The 20,783-nt window shown below is 37.9% G+C and overlaps 1 protein-coding gene and 1 non-coding gene across 2 annotated transcripts; one reads left to right on the forward strand and one right to left on the reverse strand.

The window, feature by feature from the left end:
- The first annotated feature begins 2,005 nt into the window (after positions 1-2,005).
- Positions 2,006-4,270, forward strand: LOC112727613 (pentatricopeptide repeat-containing protein At5g27110). The gene has a single exon (XM_025777429.2). The coding sequence runs from the start codon at positions 2,006-2,008 to the stop codon at positions 4,268-4,270; it is 2,265 nt and encodes a 754-aa protein (XP_025633214.1).
- Positions 4,271-20,175: 15,905 nt separating this feature from the next.
- On the reverse strand, positions 20,176-20,283 carry LOC112731935 (small nucleolar RNA R71). Its single transcript, XR_003167683.1, has one exon. It is a non-coding gene; the product is annotated as a small nucleolar RNA R71 (small nucleolar RNA).
- Between the last annotated feature and the right edge of the window lie 500 nt (positions 20,284-20,783).

Here is a 20,783-nt window from a genome sequence, read left to right on the forward strand (position 1 = left end):
GAATATGAAATAGATATGATATTCTAGAGTGTGATTACATTGCTTGAAATCATCAATTTCAATTTGAATTTGAATAGGTTGTTTGAAATTTTCTATTCTAATGTTAAAATTTCAATTCAGAATTTGAATTTTGAGATGTGACAAATTCTTTGAAAATATATATATATTTATAATATGAATTTATGTTTTTAGATTAATTCAAATTTAAAAAAAAAAAAACTGAATAGGTATCGTAATTTGTCAACCTGTCGACCTGCTTTGTTTTGTGTTGGGTTTGGACGAGGTGAGTAGCCCTCTTTGTTACCCGTAGATTACATCCATAATCAAAATATTAATATAAATAAAATATAATTCGTATAATCTAAAATAAATATATGCTGAAATATATATTTGTGTTAAAAAGAAAAAATAACTTTGAATTGACTATAAGCCTATAAATTTTTAATAAATTAATCCAAATTAAAAGATTATAAATTGCCAAAAAACTTTAGTTAAATGATTATAATTATAATATAATGCTAATATAAAATTTTTATTCAAAAGAGTGTAATGTAACATACTAATTAAAATAATAATACTAAAATTTAACTATTTTATTTTTTTATGTTTATAATATTATTTTATATATTATTTTATTATAATTTAGTTATTTTAATTCAACTTGATTGAATTAGTTAAATCACTAAACTAATAAATCAGCGACTAAAGTGTATTAAAGACTCATTTGGTTTTCAAATTCATGCTTCAAACAAAAACAATTTACATTACAATAGAAAATATGACTTTCTTTAAGAAAATAAACAAGGAATATAATTAATTTACTTGAACCAATTCAACTTTGATTGGTTTGGTTCCCTTCAGTTCTGATGGAGAAAATACCTGAATCCGAACCAATTCGAACTAACAAAATTTCGTTGGATTGGAGTTAGTTTTCCTTTAAAATCCAATCCAAATCACCTTTTTACGCATTTACCAAATTGAATAGATTTCCTTTGTTTAATTCATGTCTTCATGAACTGAAAAAAAAAAATGGCAAACATATTAGCCAAATTGAACCTTATCTCAAGAAATTAAATAAGTATACAAACTAATATTTAATTTAGTCCCTTAATTTATATGTGAATTTTAATTTAACTCCTGAAATTTTAATTACTTTTATTTAATCTTTAAATTTTTCAAATGTGATACATATAATTCTTAGAATAATTTTGGACGCATAAATATTAACGGAACGTTGACATAAATAATTGAATATCAAGTTAGACTCTGTAAAATGATGTCATTTTTGTTTCAGCACTCAAATAGTTCTAAAAAATTGTAAGTAGCATTTATTAAATTTTTTCTTCCTAAAGCAAGTAATCTCACGTCATTTTGTAGATATTTGAGTGTCAAAACTAAAATGATGTTATTTTATAAGTTCTATCGTGATATTTGATTGTCCATGTTAGTGCTTCATTAATATTTTTGTATTAGAAATTGTCTTAGAGATTAACGTGAGTCATGTTTGTAAAGTTTAGAAATTAAAAAAAGATAATTAAAATTTTAAAGATTAAATTAAAATTTGAGTACAAATTCAAAAATCAAATTGAATATTGACTCTAAATGTATATTGAGATCATTTTATTCTTTTTAAAAATATAATAAAATAATTATTCTAATTTCTAATATATAATTAACTTGAATTGATTAGTAATTAATTTTTTAGTCTATTTAAATATGTATAGATATTCGAATTATGTAATTTTTAAATAAAATTTAAATTTACGATTGATTAATATTTAACCTATTGAATTGAGGATACTACTGAAAAAAATCCATTACATTTTTCTTTGTAGTAATTGTACAGTGTACACGAGTTAATTGTTCATGTATCTTTTGTGAGAAAAGAACAGAAAAGACCTTTAATTGTTAATTTTGAACATTAGCATTCTCTTTTCACTCATTGAGTTCAGTGACTTCATTCCCCTTGATTGAAGCATTGCTGCAAACCCATCTGCCCACCTCAATGCTTACGTGCCCATTACCCATCCTTCAACCACTGAGAGCAAAATCACCATCCATCAATGGCTTTCATCCTACTTTCCATAAGCGCAACCAAACTCTCAAACTTGAGCCACCCCAATACTCTGAATTCTCTTCTCTCTCAACCACCTTTGAGCAGAACAACAATCCTCTTCATCACTGGCCTCAGCTCATTCAGCTCTCAATTGGGTCCCAAGATTACATGCTGGCTCAGGCAACTCACGCCTCTTTAATCAAATCTGGTTGTGATGGTGAACTCTTTGTTGTTAACAATCTTGTGAACTTGTACTCAAAATTCAGCAACATGGGTGATGCACAGAAGGTGTTTGACGAAATGCTTGTGAGGAGCACGGTCACTTGGACTACCCTTATGAAGGGGTATTTGAGGATTAGTGATGTTGAATCTGTTTTTCGTGTTGTGCGTGATATGTGTGAGCTTGGAGAGAAGTTCAATGAGCATACATGCTCAGTGATGCTGCAGGCATGTAAATCACCAGAGGATGGTGTTTTCGGCAAGCAGGTTCATTCTCTTGTTTTGAAAAATGGGCTTCAGGAGAATGTTGTTCTGGCCACTTCATTGGTTTCTATGTACTCTAAAAGCGGAGACTTGGGGAGTGCAGAGAAAGTTTTCAATGGCATAAGTGTTAAAGATGTGCAGAGCATAAATTATATGATCTTGGAATATGGCAATGCTGGCTTGGGAAGTAAGGCCTTTGAGATCTTTGTGGATATGCTAGACTCTGGATTGAACCCAAGTGATTACACTATTACAAATTTGATTAGTTCATGTGATTCAAGTATGGGAATCTATATAGGGAAGCAAATACATGGGCTTGCCGTAAAGTTAGGCTTTATGGCCCAAACATCTATCGGAAATGCATTAATTACATTGTATGCACAAGAAGGGATAGTCAAAGAGGCTGAGAAACTGTTTATTAAAATCGACAGGAAGTCTTTGATTTCTTGGTCTGCACTTCTATCGGCATTTGTTAAGAATGGTTGCGCTAGTAGAGCCCTTGAGCTTTTCATAAATATGCTTGAGGAGGCTGTGCCTCTTGATTCTGGTTGTCTCGGCACTGTGCTTGATGGATGTTCAGTGTGCAATAATATGGAGTTTGGGCTTCAAATTCATGGACTTGGAATGAAGCTTGGCCATATCTCAGATGTAAATAGCGGTACTGCTTTAATAGATTTGTATGCTAAATGTGGGACTTTGCACTCTGCACGAACAGTTTTTGACAAGCTCGCAAATAAAACTATTGCTTCATTTAATGCTATTCTAGTTGGATACTTAAATTCAGAATTAAGAGATGATGAAGAAGATCCTTTAATCTTTTTCAACAGAATGAGAGTCGGTGGCATGCAACCAGATTGGATAACATTTTCGCGGCTCCTGAGTTTATCTGCCAACCAAGCTTCCTTAGTAGCAGGGGAGAGTCTTCATGCTTATGCTATTAAGGTGGGACTAGAAGATGATACGGCTGTATGCAACGCGGCCATTACCATGTATGCTAAATGTGGCTGTGTGCAGGATGCTAATAAAATATTCTGTCTAATGAACCGTGATTGCGTGACTTGGAATGCCATAATTTCTGCTTATGCACTTCATGGTGATGGAAGCAAAGCACTTTCGCTTTTTGAGAATATGAAGGAAGAGGGATTCGATCCTGATGAGATTACAATGTTGGCTGTTCTCCAAGCATGTAGTTACACAGGTTTATGTAAAAGTGGATTAAGCTTATTCAATGAAATGGAACACAAGTATGGGATCAAGCCTGTGATTGAGCATTACTCATTTATAGTTGATCTCTTAGGCCGCGCAGGAAACCTGTCGAAAGCCATTGATGTCATCAATGAGAGCCCATTTCCTGAATCATCTTTGCTTTGGAGGGCTTTTGTCAATTCTTGTAAGTCGTGTGGCGATTTACAACTTGGAAAGTGGGCTTCTGAAAAATTGCTCGACTTAGCACCCAACGAGGCTTCCTCTTACATACTCGTATCAAATATGTATGCAGAAGGAGGCTTGCCAGAAGAGGCCGCAAAGGTGAGAACGGCTATGAATGACTTGAAGTTAAACAAAGAAACTGGTTTGAGCTGGATTGAGATAGACAATAAGGTTCACTATTTTATTGCAAATGACAAAGACCATCTACAAAGTAGACAAATTTATTCTAATTTGGAGCTGTTAAGAAATGAAATGCATTGGTGCTGTGAAAACAGAAACAATATGATCTCAGGTTTTTTGTGACTGCATGGCATAAATCCAGTGCCACTATTATAATTATCAAGTTAAACTGCGTACATTATATTCTTTGGGTACAGTTCTTCTCCAAACCCCGTGTAAACATGGGATGCTTTGTGCATCGAACTGCTCTTTTTTTTATGACATAAATCCAATTGAGTTGCTTTTGTTCTTTTCATTAGCTAGATATTATTTACAGGTAGTTGAGGAGCGATCCGCATGTAGATAACTCGCTGATAACAGTTTTCTCATTTTAAATGTAGTGATTCTGTAATATTTATTGTACAGTGACTTTTGTTTTTGTAGAAGTTTCTGAATTAGAAACTGTTGCAACATGTTTTATACTCTACTCCAGATATCTATTATCTATTAATATAAAACACAGGGCTGCTACACATCCATATAACCATATAACCAAGTTGGCCCAAGCCCAAATAGAATCAGACGCATTAAATGGCGAGTAAAAACACGCGCCAGAGACAAACAAAATCCCTCATTTTTCATTCGCGCTTCATTATGAAAAACCGTTACATCTTCTTCAACACGAAACCAATACACGAAACGACTCATTCTCTTCGACTCTCTTTCAACATCACTCAAACTTCAATCATGTTCTCCGCAGAAACTACTACTGGAAAGGAATCGGGAGAAGATTTTGCAAGCAACAACCAGAAACAAACGAAAACTGCAACAGAGACTACCAAAGGTATGTGAAAACTACTCTTCATTTGAAATCTTGCAATGTCGCGCTTCTCCTAGTTGCTTGATCGCCTTGATGAAGAGAAAGGATGCTTGAAACTCTCCAGGGAAAAATATACATAACTCCTCGGAAAGTAGCAACTGTCATGGGCATAACTAACGGAGGTAATACACTTTTTACTTACTGCTTATTTTCGGTTCATTGGTGTCCAGAAAATTAAACTGAGCCTTTTTGACTGATTTTTGCTATTAAAATATTGTAGGGAATTGTTTTCTTGATAAGGTTGATTACAACAACCTGAATCCAAAAGACAAGGAATGTGCTGGATATGAGTGTAGAAGGGGAGGAAAACCGGAAAAAATTTAAGAGGACTTTTGTTGTCTTCATACAAAAGTGTTTCTTGCTCCTTACAACGGTAAGTGTGGCCTCCCCAATCCATAAGCCACCGATCTTTCATGTGGACAGCATTCGGGAATGGGATTGGGCAAAACATGTTCTCAACTTCTTGATGAAAGGAGTTGAAAACAAGAGAAAGGGGAGGAAACTGTCTGTTAATGGCTGTGTTTTTGTGTTGATGTTGATATACTCCCACGAAACCAAGTTTTTCCACCCGTTCGCACCTGATGCTCCCCCAGTACCGTGGGTGGCCCATTGGACAAAGCAAATGATGCTTGAACGGATTTCTGCTGAAGCAACAGAACCATTGGTAAATACTCTACTAAAATTAATTTGTCCTACTTGCAATTGTTAGTTTGTTCATTTGAATGTTTATGCATTAAGAAACATTTTTCTTGATGATTAAATATTTGTCATGTACTATTCACCATATGAATATTTTTCGGTTCGATGAGATTGCTTCATTTGGTTCACCGGATTGTTAATGTGGTTTCATTTGAATTCTTGTTTATTCAGAAATAATTGAGTCCTTGTTTCTGTTTTAGGAACTTTTGTACATAAAGGAAAAAAAAGAAAGAAAAAACAAAAACAAGTAAGTTGGACAAGAAAGAAAAAGGAAAGAAAATAAAAAAGAAAATTGTCGAGCTGGATTCTTCTTTGGAAGAGGAAAGATTTTCCGAATCTGAATCCTAAAACCAGTAAGTTTAATTTTCATATTGATTTCATTTAACTTGTATTTGCTTAAATTTGTTCTTATGCGCTTGTTCTTATGTATTGCAGGGAAGAAGAAATTAAAAAAAACCGGAACAAAGAAAAGAAAACAACCACCGAAGGTGGTTAAAAAACATACAAAAAAAAGAAAAAAACAAAGCCTGTTCCGATAGATTCAGCGAGCACAAGCGAATTTGAAAGCTAGTAAGTATTGTTAATTTCTGTGAGACGTGTAACACCCTAATTAGCCTAAGCTTTACCTCGCGTCGTAAAGCAAAGGTCAATAAAGGATTACGACAGTTCTAAACTCATACATATAATATATATATATATAGAAAGAATAGTATAATCTAGAAGCCCGACGAAAGATATAGCTCAAAAACAGGATTTGAAAAGTGCAAAACGTACTAACGAAGCTACTAACTTAAAGCACAAGATATAGATAAGATATATCAAAATATAATAGTATAATATCATAAGAATCTAGCCACGGCTCGCGGAGTTTAAGCCGGCTAGCCATATACAGACCAAAATGAACCAGACAGTAAAAACAGCTTATACAATTTTGTTCTCTCAAATACAAGCCTCTAGGCAAAACAAAATACAAAAGTGAGAGACATATACAAAATAAGTCAAAAAGACTCAAAAAGATATCTGGATCCCCCACTTTTGTCACCAATTAGACAACTCACCGAGGTGGGTTACGACCTGCATCTGAAAAACACAACAGAGATATGGTATGAGAACCGGGGGTTTTCAGTATGGTAACAGTGCCCAGTGATGTAGGATATAAGACCCCGGGATGCCAAAGGCAATCCTAGACTCCATATCCATTACAAGAATTCAAACTTAATGCATTCTAAAACAATTAAGCATAATTATATAAACCTTAGAATAAATAAACAGGGTACTCTATCTTAGGGGATTTCTAATATAACCAAACACCGCTGTCTCACAGCCTTCACCAACCTATCCTTCATGTGATCCCATCGCCACCACCTTCCGAACCTCCTCAATCCCAGTAGAAAACACAGGTAATATACCATGCAAGTAAAACACAAGTAGGAGCATATAAGGCAAATAATTCAAATAGCAAATAGGCATGTTATACAATTAGGCAAGTCATTTCAAGTAGTCAAAGCATACAAACAGATAGAAAATGAATATGATGAATGCCTGCCCTATTTGGCTGTGATATCACATTGTCGGTTCAACTGCCAACCCGACACATCTCCATGGAGATGTCGCCCTACGGAATCATCAATGGGAAACCCCGAGATATAGTGCTCGGATCACTGTCCAGGATTTTGCGCCTGCACGCTCTATAGATCTGAAGGGATGCGAGCGGGATACTCTTGCCACAGACTTCACATCTCAACGTAAGCGGGATTAGACCACCGTCCTTACGCCGCCGCTGCTACCTCAACAGGCGGGATCCAACCGCCGTCCCTGCCGGGTGCATAGCATCTCATAATCTCAATACAAAATAATAATGCAGTGGTTTTTCAGAAAACAGTTTCAATACATCAGTGATTCCTCATCACACATTCGAGTCCTCGACTCATCTCAACCACTATCAATTCACATTTTTATTCTAAACTCTGCAGTTCCTCAATTTTCATCTCATACATCACCCATTCATCACATAATATCACACCATCCTCAGCACGCCAGAAACTTAGGCCTCCGTTTTCTAAGTTTTCCAAATAATATCATCTAGAACCATTAAATTCTTTCCCAACATTTTAAATGTCCAAAACTAGGCCCAAGAGTCTTAAAATGGTGTTAGAGAAGCTTACAACCTTGTTGGGAAGGTAGAATAGTTGAAAACAAAGTAAAATTTGAGAAATAGGGCATGTGCGTCCGCACAGGGGTGTGCATGCACACGCCCAGAAGAGTTTTCAATAAACTTTAATTCTAAACCAATTTCAACCGATTTTGAAAACCGAGGCAAAAGTTATGATCAGACAAAGTTCACAAAAAACCCACTTTTACCAAACTTCATAATTTCCACAATTTCTTATAAAACACAACCAAAACCATACCAAACAATTCCAAACTTTCATTTCCAGCACACTCTACCCTTTTAAATCACAATTCACCATTCTCAATCATCAAATACCACATATATGATACTAAGGTCAATTCTCCACCAACATCTTCACCAATCATTAGTTTGTTCCCATCACTTATCATCATCAATTCCATTCATACATTATATCCACATCCAACAACACACAATCATTCAAGTCATCAAACATCATACTTAAACATCATTATTTCTCAACATAACATTACCAATTCAACATGCATTTTCAAATAAACCATCATCAACAACCACAAAATTTCAACCTATCCTATAGGTCACTAGCCTAAGTGTCCATGAATATTATATACCACATAAAGAAAACTGAAACCATACCTTGGCCGATTCCCTATATGCACCAAAACTCAAAATGAGCACAAGCAAGCTCTCAACTCCAAACCAAGCTTTCAATTCCACTTCAACAAGCACCAATATGTTCCAATGGCTCCCAAACTCACAATAATCAAACTATATATGCATAAACCATCACAAATCAACCTAGGGTTCCATTTAAACATAATATCACAAGGGTTTAGTGTCTCTTACCTTTTTCAACAGTTTTGATAGCCAAAATTCAATGCTAAACAAGGATTAGAGTGAACCTAAACATCCAAAATCACAAAAACTCACTTAATCAAAAACCCTAAATACCCGAAATTTTGAGGAGAAGAACGGAAGGGATTTCGAGCTTTACTTACCAGTTTCTTATATGGGTTTTGTAGAGCGCTTCACAAGGAACACGTAGCCGCTGACGGCACGCAAATTGGAGCACCGTAGCTTGAGATATCGCGAGTTGAAGTGAGAAGTGAATAGTGTCAATAGGGGTTTTCTTCTTCTTCCCCCTTCTCTTCTCAATTCTGTTGTGTTTTTAATGATGAATGGGTTCATTAATGAGCCCTTATATATGTTGGACTTGGGCCCAACTTGGGTCCGGTCCAACCTGTTAGCGTTTTTAGCCCGTTTGGCCCAACTTCGGGCCAAACCTTTAAAATTAACGCCCGGTTTTCCATTTTTAATGTTTTTCTAAGGTTTATGACGATTTTCACTTTTTCTCGTGCGGTACTGGACAAACTTGAACCGGTTGAACCGATTCGACTGCCAGTTTGCGATTTTTCACAGTTTTCGCAGAAAACACATTTTCTGACTTGGAAAGACCTACTGAGTCCGAAAATCACATTTAAATCGTCAAATTCTCAGTCTAACTTTTTGGATTCTATTTTGGGGCAATAGAATATCTTAATTAACCAGTTGATTAGTTGCGGTTCTTACATTCTTCCCACTAAATAAGAAATTTTGCCCTCAAAATTTGAATTACCTGAGAATAGCTCGGGATAATCCTTCCTCATCTCGGATTCCAATTCCCAAGTATGCTCTTCAACTCCAGCTCTTTTCCAAGCAACTTAACCAATGTAACTTCTTTTCCTCGCAACTTCTTCACACTGGTGTCATCAATTCTCACTGGTGTCACTTGGAATGTTAAGTTCTCCCTCAACTCGACCTACTCAGGCTCTAACACATGAGCCACATCCGACGTGTACTTACGGAGTTGTGACACGTGGAATACGTCATGTAGGTTAGATAGGTGAGGTGAAAAATTAACTTGATACGCCACCGGTCCGAATCGCCTTAGAATCTCAAACGGTCCTATGAATCTTGCATTCAACTTCTTGGTCTTGATTGCTCTCCCAATCCCCGTTGTTGGTGTAACCCTCAGAAATACATGTTCTCCCACTTCAAACTCTAACGGTTTCCTCCTTTGGTCCGCATAACTCTTTTGTCTACTCTGAGTAGTTAAAATCCTTTCCCGTATCTTCTTAATCTTCTCCGTAGTCTCTGCTACCAAATCTGGACCCAAAACACTTGCTTCACCAGGTTCATACCAACAAAGTGGAGATTGGCACTTCCGTCCATATAAGGCTTCATACGGAGCCATCCCAATGCTCGCATGAAAGCTGTTGTTGTACGAAAACTCCACCAATGGCATGTAACGATCCCAACTTCCGGGTTGATCCAATACACAAGCCCTCAGCATATCTTCCAACGTCTGAATAGATCTTTCCGATTGTTCGTTCGTTTGTGGATGGTATGCAGTACTGAGACATAGCTTCGTACCGAAAGCTCTTTGAAAAGCTCCCCAAAACCTTGATCTGAATCGGGGATCTCGGTCCGACACTATGCTTGAAGGCACACCGTGCAACCTTATTATCTCCCTGATGTACAACCTTGCTAACTCCTCCATAGAACAATTCACTCGAATAGGTAGAAAATGAGCGAATTTGGTTAAGCGATCCACGATCACCCAAATCACATCAAATCCCGACCTAGTCCTTGGTAAATCGGTCACAAAATCTATTGCAATTCCTTCCCACTTCCACTGAGGAATCTCAAGTGGCTGTAGCATCCCTGACGGTTTTTGATGCTCTATCTTCACCTTCTGACATGTCAGGCACTTTGAGACATATTTCGCCACATCTTTTTTCATATCAGGCCACCAGAACATAGCCTTCAGATCAGGGTACATCTTAGTACCCCTTGGGTGAATCGAAAACCCACTGTTGTGTGCTTCTCTCAATATATCTTACCGCAAAGTCCCGATATCCGGCACAATGATCCTACCTTTGAATCTCCACAATCCATCTTGATCCCATGACACTCTCCACTGCTTCCCTTGCTCGATAGCTGGCAACACCTTAGGTAACACGTCATCGTTTTGATGAGCCTTTAGGAGTTCAGACTTAAAGTCACTTGAGATCTGTAACTGATTCAAGCAAGCCCTTCTGGCAACTTCACCAATATCCAACTTAAGATCCACAAACTTACCCACTAACTCCTCCTCCATGATTCTCATCCAAGTGATCATTAATGACTTCCGACTTAATGCATCTGCCACCGCGTTTGCCTTTCCAGGATGATAACTCAGTTCAAAATCATAATCCTTTAACAACTTCATCCACCTCCTCTGACGCATATTAAGCTCTTTCTGATCAAAGATGTATTTGAGATTCTTATGATCAGAAAAGACGCTAAACCTCACTCCGTACAAGTGGTGTCTCCAAATCTTCAATGCAAACACAATCGCCGCTAACTCTAAGTCATGAGTTGGGTAGTTCACCTCATGCGGTCTCAGCTGTCGTGATGTGTAAGCCACTACATTCCGATGTTGCATCAACACGCAACCCAAACCTTTCAGTGACACATCACAATATACTTCAAACGGTTCATGCGGTTCCGGCAAGATTAAAACAGGTGCTGAAGTTAGCTTTTGCTTCAAGGTATGAAAACTCTCTTCACACTCCGACGTCCAAACAAAAGGCGCTTCTTTCCTTGTCAATTTAGTCATCCATAGTGTAATCCGGAAAAATCCTTCAATAAATCTTCGGTAATATCCGGCTACACCCAAGAAGCTTCTGACTTCCGTCACAGTCGTCGGTCTCTCCCATTCCATCACTGCTTCTACCTTAGAAGGATCTACGGCTATTCCTCCTTTGCTCACCACATGACCTAAGAACTTCACTTCCTCCTTCCAAAACTCACACTTTGAAAACTTAGCGTACAACTTTCGCTCCTTTAGGATTCGCAACACAATCCTCAAGTGTTCCTCATGCTCCTTTGCCGTCTTAGAATAAACTAAGATGTCGTCTATGAAAACCACCACGAATTTGTCCAAAAAGGGACGAAACACTCTGTTCATGTAATCCATGAAAACAGTAGGTGCATTCGTTAACCCAAAGGACATCACCGCAAACTCATAGTGCCCATAGCGTGTCCTAAACACAGTCTTAAGGATATCATCCTCCTTCACCCTTATCTGATGGTAACCCGACCTTAGATCAATCTTGGAAAACACTCCAGCTCCTTGCAGTTGATCCATCAAATCATCTATCCTTGGCAGCGGGTACTAGTTCTTCACAGTCACTTTGTTTAGCTGTTGGTAATCAACGCACAGTCGCATTCTTACATCCTTTTTCTTTACCAATAAAACTGGTGCTCCCCATGGTGATATACTCGATCAAATGAACCTCTTGTTCAGAAGCTCCTCCAACTGAGTCTTTAACTCGACCAGCTTTATCGGAGCCATTCTATACGGTGCAATCGACACTGGTCCGGCTCCTGGCACCAATTCAATCACAAATTCAATCTCCCTTTGAGGTGGGAATTCAGGGATATCTTCCGGGAATACCTCCGAAAAATCTCTAACTACCGGAATCTGATCTAAGTTTTGGGTATCGCCCGAAGCGTTAGCAGTTAACAAGATGTAACCCTGACACTCTTCCCCACTACAATGCACCATTACAGAGTTCAAGTAATACCCCGCGGCTACCACTGCTTCATTTTCTCCTTCCGGCATAAATCGAATTGATCGCTCAAAGTAATCCAATAAAACTCGGTTCTTTGACAACCAATCAAATCCCAAAATCATCTCCAACCCAACCATTGGTAAACAAATCAAATTATGCACAAAGTCTCTACCCTCAAGCTTGAAACCTACTTGTCTACAACCTGACCTAGTCATAACTGTCTGATGCGGAGTATGTACATGCAGATCAAACGGTAACTCTGACACTTTCAAGCCTAGTTCCTCAACTTTAGCAAATAAAATAAACGAATGTGAAGTCCCAGTATCATACAATGAAATTAAGGTCTTATCACCAATTAAACAAATACCTCTCATCAACGGATCCGTCTTGGAAGCATCCTTGGCATTCAAAGCAAAAACTCGACCCTGATGCTGACTCTGACCCGCAGTCGGGTTCCTCCCACGAGTGCAATCCCTCGCAATGTGGCCAGGCAACCCACACTTGAAGCACCCACCTATACCAATCTTGCAAGAGTCATAAGGATAAAAACGTCCACAACGATCACAAGCTAAGTTCGGAGAACTCTTACTTTGATTTCCTCTCCCTTTGCCACGCTGAAACTGATCATGGGTGTTCTTTCTGAAGCCTCCTTGCCCTTGAGGCGCATATCCTCCTCTCTTGAAGCTTTGACCTCTAGGATGGAAATACTTCCGGCGTCCTCGAATGGAACTCCCTCCGTGAGTTTCCTTGGATGAAGCTACCGTCTTGGCATACTCCTCAACCACCCTTGCTTTGTTCACTAAGTCGAAGAAGACACGGATTTTCATAGGAGCCACAGCAGTCATAATGGTATCCTTCAAACCCCTCTGGTACTTGATGCACTTCCAACTCTCGTAGGTCTCCGGGGCACCCTGACACACCCGAGAGAACCTACAAAGCTCCTCAAACTTGTTGGTGTAGTCCGCCCAGATAGGGAACCTTGCTTCAACTGCATCAGTTCCATCTCCTTTGCTTCCCTTACAGACTCAGGGAAGTACTTCTTATAGAAGGCCGTTTGGAACACATCCCACGTAACGTCGGCGTTCTGAAGTTGTAGCAAGCGACACTCTGCTTGCCAGCAGTGCTAGGCCTCTCCCGCAAGCTGGTAAGCGGCAAATTCAACATATTGATTGATGGGGACATGCTGCGCCTGTAAAGCACGCTCTATAGCCTGGAACCAGTTGTCCGCTTCAGTAGGATTAGTTGATCCTTGGAAAGTTGGCGGATGAACCTTGAGGAACGTCGCCAAGGTCATCAGAACGCCACCCGTGTTATCGTCGTTTCCCTCCGCATTATCATTGGCATTCCCTTCGCCATTCCCGTTTTCGTTTCCGGCTGGTTGGCCTAATCTCTGCCCAGCTTGCAGAGTCGCAGCAGCATTAGCTTCCATGGTATTAGCGAGATTCACCATTGCCGCCATGAATTCGGCATGGTTATCAGCTGGTCGCTCATTCCTACTTTGTCGTGAACGTGCTCGACCTCGTCCGCGAGTGGTCATTAGGGTTCCTGTCTACACCAAACAATTGATATCAAGGTGATCAGTCTCAATATCAAAAGTCTAGTGCTTCAATTATCCCAAACAGGCACTCACAAACAAGCATGCTATGCAATATCAAGCAGATAACCTAATAGCATCAAAGAAAAAGACACACAGAGTATGCAATGAAGCACAATCGGTCCATCCCTCAGGCTCACAAGGACGAACCGATCTAATACCACTAAATGTAACACCCTAATTAGCCTAAGCTTTACATCGCGTCGTAAAGCAAAGGTTAATCAAGGATTACGACAGTTCTAAGCTCATACATATGTATATATATATATATAGAATAGTATAATCTAGAAGCCCGATGAAAGATATAGCTCAAAAACAGAATTTGAAAAGCGCAAAACGTACTAGCGAAGCTACTAACTTAAAGCACAAGATATAGATAAGATATATCAAAATATAATAGTATAATATCATAAGAATCTAGCCATGGCTCGCGGAGTTTAAACCAGCTAGCCATATACAGACCAAAATGGATCCCCCGCTTTTGTCACCAACCAGACAACTTACCGAGGTAGGTTGCGACCTACATCTGAAAAACACAACAGAGATATGGTATGAGAACCGGGGGTTCTTAGTATGGTAACAGTGCCCAGTGATGTAGGATATAAGACCCCGGGACACCAAAGGCAATCCTAGACTCCATATCCATTACAAGAATTCAAACTTAATGCATTCTAAAACAATTAAGCATAATTATATAAACCTTAGCATAAATAAACAGGGTACTCTATCTTAGGGGATTTCTAATCTAACCAAACACCGCTGTCCCACATCCTTCACCAACCTATCCTCCATGTGATTCCATCGCCACCGCCTTCCGAACCTCCTCAATCCCAGTAGAAAACACAGGTAATATACCATGCAAGTAAAACACAAGTAGGAGCATATAAGGCAAATAATTCAAATAGCAAATAGGCATGTTATACAATTAGGCAAGCCATTTCAAGTAGTCAAAGCATACAAACAGATAGAAAATTCATATGATGAATGCCTGTCCTATTTGGCTGTGATATCACATTGTCGGTTCAACTGCCAACCCGACACATCTCCATGGATATGTCACCCTTTGGAATCATCAATGGGAACCCCCGAGATATAGTGCTTGGATCACTGCCCAGGATTTTACGCCCGCACGCTCTATAGATCCGAAGGGATGCGAGCGGGATACTCTTTCCACAGACCTCACATCTCAACGTAAGTGGGATTAGACCACCGTCCTTACGCCGCCACCGCTACCTCGACAGGCGGGATCCAACCGCCGTCCCTGCCGAGTGCATATCATCTCAAAATCTCAATACAAAATAATAGTGCAGTGGTTTTTCAAAAAATAGTTTCAATACATCAGTGATTCCTCATCACACATTCGAGTCCTCGACTCATCTCAACCACTGTCAATTCACATTTTAATTCTGAACTCTACAGTTCCTCAATTCTCATCTCATACATCACCCATTCATCACATAATATCACACCATCCTCAGCACGCCAGAAACCTAGGCCTCCGTTTTCTAAGTTTTCCAAATAATATCATCTAGAACCATTAATTTCTTTCCCAATGTTTTAAATGTCCAAAACTAGGCCCAAGAGACCTAAAATGGTGCTAGAAAAGCTTACAACCTTGTTGGGAAGGTAGAATAGTTGAAAACAAAGTAAATTTTGAGAAACAGGACGTGTGCGTCCGCACAGGGGTGTGCGTGCGCATGCCCAGAAGAGTTTTCAAAAGTGTGCGTACGCACAGGTATAAAAATTTTCAATGTCCGTTCACTCGCACAACCTGTGCCAACGCCTCCAATAGACTGGCCTTCCCAACGTGTGCGTGCGCACAGGGCTGTGCGTACGCACAGGTTGAAATTTCTGATTGGTATGTGCGTGCACCAGCTATGCTAATGCTGCAACCAGTAAGCACTTCCATGCCTGTGCGTGTTGATGAGCGGATAATTTATACGCTTTTTGGCATTGTTTTTAGTATGTTTTTGGTAGAATCTAGTTACTTTTAGGGATGTTGTCATTAGTTTTTATGTTAAATTCACATTTCTGGATTTTACTATGATTTTGTGTATTTTTCTGTGATTTCAGGTATTTTTTGGCTGAAATTGAGGGACTTGGGCAAAAATCAGATTCAGAGGTTGAAGAAGGACTGCTGATGCTGCTGGATTCTGACCTCCCTGCACTCAAAATGGATTTTCTGGAGCTACAGAACTCAAAATGGTGCGCTTCTAATTGCGTTGGAAAGTAGACATCCAGGGCTTTCCAGCAATATATAATAGTCCATACTTTGGCCGAGTTTAGACGATGCAAAATGGCGTTGAGCGCCAGTTCTACGCTGCAGTCTGGAGTTAAACGCCAGAAACACGTCACGAACCAGAGTTGAACGCCAAAAACACATTACAACTTGGCGTTCAACTCCAAAAGAAGCCTCTGCACGTGGAAAGCTAAAGGTTAGCCCAAGCACACACCAAGTGGGCCCCGAAAGTAGATTTATGCATCAATTACTTACTTCTGTAAACCCTAGTAACTAGTTTAGTATAAATAGGACTTTTTACTATTGTATTAGACATCTTCGGATCATCTTATGATTTTTAGTTCATCTTTAGATCATATTGATCACGTTTGGGGGCTGGCCTCTCGGCCATGCCTGAACCTTTATCACTTATGTATTTTCAACGGTTGAGTTTCTACACTCCATAGATTAAGGTGTGGAGCTCTGCTGTTCCTCATGAATTAATACAAAGTACTACAGTTTTTCTATTCAATTCAACTTATTCCACTTCTAAGATATCCATTCGCACCCAAGAACATGATGAATGTGATGATTATGTGACGCTCATCATCATTCTCACCTATGAACGCGTGCCTGACAAGCACTTCAGTTCTACATGCAAACAAGCTAGAATGAGTATCTCTTGGATATCTAATACAGAGGACCAAGTCCGAGATATTAGAATCTTCGTAGTATAAGTTAGAACCCATGGATGACCATTCCTGAGATTTGGAAAGTCTAAACATTGTCTGTGGTATTTCGACTAGGATCTGGGAAGGGATGGCTGTGACGAACTTCAAACTCGCGAGTGCTGGGCGTAGTGACAGACGCAAAAGGAGGGTGAATCCTATTCCAGTATGATCGAGAACCTCCAGATGATTAGCCATGCAGTGACAGCGCATCGAACCATTTTCACAGAGAGGATGGGAAGTAGCCATTGACAACGGTGATGCCCTACATAAAGCTTGCCATGGAAAGGAGTAGGAAGGATTGGATGAAGACAGCAGGAAAGCAGAGGTTCAGAGGAACGAAAGCATCTCTATACACTTATCTGAAATTCTCACCAATGAATTACATAAGTACCACTATCCTATTTTATATTTTATTTATTTTCATCCACTATAATTTCTTAATACAATTTAATATCCGCCTAACTGAGATTTACAAGATGACCATAGCTTGCTTCATACCAACAATCTCCGTGGGATTCGACCTTTACTCACGTAAGGTATTACTTGGACGACCCAGTGCACTTGATGGTTAGTTGCGCGAAGTTGTGAAGTTATATTTGGACCATGGTAGTGTGCACACGTTTTCGGAGCCATCGCCAGGGAATCAATTTCGAACAACAATTTCACATCTAGATCACAATTTCGAGCACCAAGTTTTTGGCGCCGTTGCCGGGGATTGTTTTGAGTTTGGACAACTGACGGTTCATCATGTTGCTCAGATTTGGTAATTTTCTTCTTATTTTGTTTTCAAAAATTTTTCAAAAATCTTTCAAAAATTTTTTCCTTTATTTTCGAAAAAAAATTATAAATCTTTTCAAAAATATATTTTTCTTCAGAATTTTTAAGAATGAATTCTAGTGTTTCATGAAGCATGTTGAAGTTTGGCTGGCTGTAAAGCCATGTCTAATTCTTTTAGACTGAGGCTTCCACTTATCAGTATATGAAGTTGGATGAAGTATCAGCTGTTGTATGCCTGATTTGTATCTTCTAAAGCTTGGCTGGCTATTAAGCCATGCCTAACCCTTAGATTGGAGCTTTAGACTAAGAGTACAAGATTCCTGGAATTCATATTAAAAATTTTGAAATCCTTATTTTTCTTTTTCAAATGATTTTTGAAAAATATAAAATTAAAATACAAAAAAATTCATAAAATCATAAAAACCAAAAATATTTTGTGTTTCTTGTTTGAGTCTTGAGTCAATTCTTAAGTTTGGTGTCAATTGCATTTTTTCAAAAAATTTATTATGCATTTTTCGAAAATTCATGCATTCATAGTGTTCGTCATGATCTTCAAGTTGTTCTTGGCCAGTCTTCTTGTTTGATCTTCATATTTTCTTGTTTTGTGTCTTTTCTTGTTTTTTCATATGCATTTTTCGTTTGTTAGAGTCCAAGCATTAAAGATTTCTAAGTTTGCTGTCTTGCATGTTTTCTTTGCATATAAAAATTTTCAAAAATATGTTCTTGATGTTCATCATGATCTTCAAAGTGTTCTTGGTGTTCATCTTGACATTCATAGCATTTTTGCATGCATTCATTGTTTTAATCCAAAATTTTCATGCATTGAGTCTTTTTCATGTTTTTCTCTTTCTTCATTAAAAATTCAAAAATAAAAAAAAAACATCTTTCCTTTTTTCTCTCATAAATTTCGAAAATTTGGATTGAATTTTTCAAAAATTTTTAAAATTCAATTGTTTCTTATGAGTCAAATCAAATTTTCAATTTAAAAATCTTATCTTTTTCAAAATCTTTTTCAAAAATAAAAACTTCTTCATTTTTCTTATTTATTTTTGAAAATTTTAAAAATATTTTTCAAAAATATTTTCTTAATTTTATCTCATAAATTTTGAAAATATCAACAATTAATGTTTTGATTCAAAAATTTCAAGTTTGTTACTTGCTTGCTAAGAAAGATTCAAACTTTAAGTTCTAGAATCATATCTTGTGATTTCTGGTGAATCAAGTCATTAATTGTGATTTTAAAAATCAAATCTTTTTCAAAACTAATTTCAATCATATCTTTTCAAAAATATCTTTTTATCTTATCTTTTTCAAAATCATATCTTTTTAAATCATACCTTTTTCAAAAATTTGATTTTAAAATATCTTTTCTAACTTCTTATCTTCTTATCTTTTCAAAATTGAATTTCAAATCCTTTTCAACTAACTAATTAACTTTTTGTTTGTTTCTTATCTCTTTCAAAACTACCTAACTAACTATCCCTCTCTAATTTTCGAAAATACCTCCCTCTTTTTCAAAAATTCTTTTTAATTAATTAATTGTTTCCAATTTTTAATTTTAATTTTATTTCATTCCTAATTTTCGAAAATTACTAACCTTTTTCAAAAACTATTTTCGAAATTTAACTTTAAATTTTAATTTTTAATTTTCGAAAATCCTCCCACCTCTCATCTTCTTCTATTTATTTATTTATCTACTAACACTTCTCTTCATCTCATATCTCTGCTCTCCTCACCCTTGTGTTTGGATTCTCCTCCCTTCTCTTTCCTTACATTACATTCTTTTCTTTTTCTACTCACACAAAGGAATCTCTATACTGTGACATAGAGGATTTCATATTTTCTTTGTTATTCCCTTCCTTGTCATATGAGCAGGAGCAAGGACAAGAACATTCTTGTTGAAGCAGATCCTGAACCTGAAAGGACTCTAAAAAGGAAACTAAGAGAAGTTAAAATACAACAATCCAGGACAACCTTACAGGAATTTTCGAACAGAAAGAGGAGATGGCAGCCGAAAATAATAATAATGCAAGGAGGATGCTTGGTGACTTTACTGCACCTAATTCCAATTTACATGGAAGAAGCATCTCAATTCCTACCATTGGAGCAAACAATTTTAAGCTTAAACCTCAATTAGTTTCTCTGATGCAGCAGAACTGCAAGTTCCATGAACTTCCATCTGAAGATCCTTTTCAGTTCCTAACTGAATTTTTGCAGATCTGTGACACTGTTAAGACTAATGGAGTAGATCCTGAAGTCTACATGCTCATGCTTTTCCCTTTTGCTGTAAGAGACAGAGCTAGAATATGGTTGGATTCTCAACCTAAAGATAGCCTGAACTCTTGGGATAAGCTGGTCAAGGCTTTTTTAGCCAAGTTCTTTCCTCCTCAAAAGCTGAGTAAGCTTAGAGTGGATGTTGAAACCTTCAGACAAAAAGAAGGTGAATCCCTCTATGAAGCTTGGGAGAGATACAAGGAACTGACCAAAAAGTGTCCTTCTGACATGCTTTCAGAATGGACCATCCTGGATATATTCTATGATGGTCTGTCTGAATTAGCTAAAATGTCATTGGATACTTCTGCAGGTGGATCCATTCACCTAAAGAAAACGCCTGCAGAAGCTCAAGAACTCATTGACATGGTTGCTAATAACCAGTTCATGTACACTTCTGAGAGGAATCCTGTGAGTAATGGGACGCCTCAGAAGAAGGGAGTTCTTGAAATTGATACTCTGAATGCCATATTGGCTCAGAATAAAATATTGACTCAGCAAGTCAATATGATTTCTCAGAGTCTGAATGGAATGCAAGCTGCATCCAACAGTACTCAAGAGGCATCTTCTGAAGAAGAATCTTATGATCCTAAGAACCCTGCAATAGCAGAGGTGAATTACATGGGTGAACCATATGGAAACACCTATAACTCCTCATGGAAAAATCACCCAAATCTCTCATGAAAGGATCAACAAAAGCCTCAACAAGGCTTTAATAATGGTGGAAGAAACAGGTT

Source organism: Arachis hypogaea, chromosome 12 (assembly GCF_003086295.3).
Source record: "Arachis hypogaea cultivar Tifrunner chromosome 12, arahy.Tifrunner.gnm2.J5K5, whole genome shotgun sequence".
Classification (NCBI taxonomy): Eukaryota; Viridiplantae; Streptophyta; class Magnoliopsida; order Fabales; family Fabaceae; genus Arachis; species Arachis hypogaea.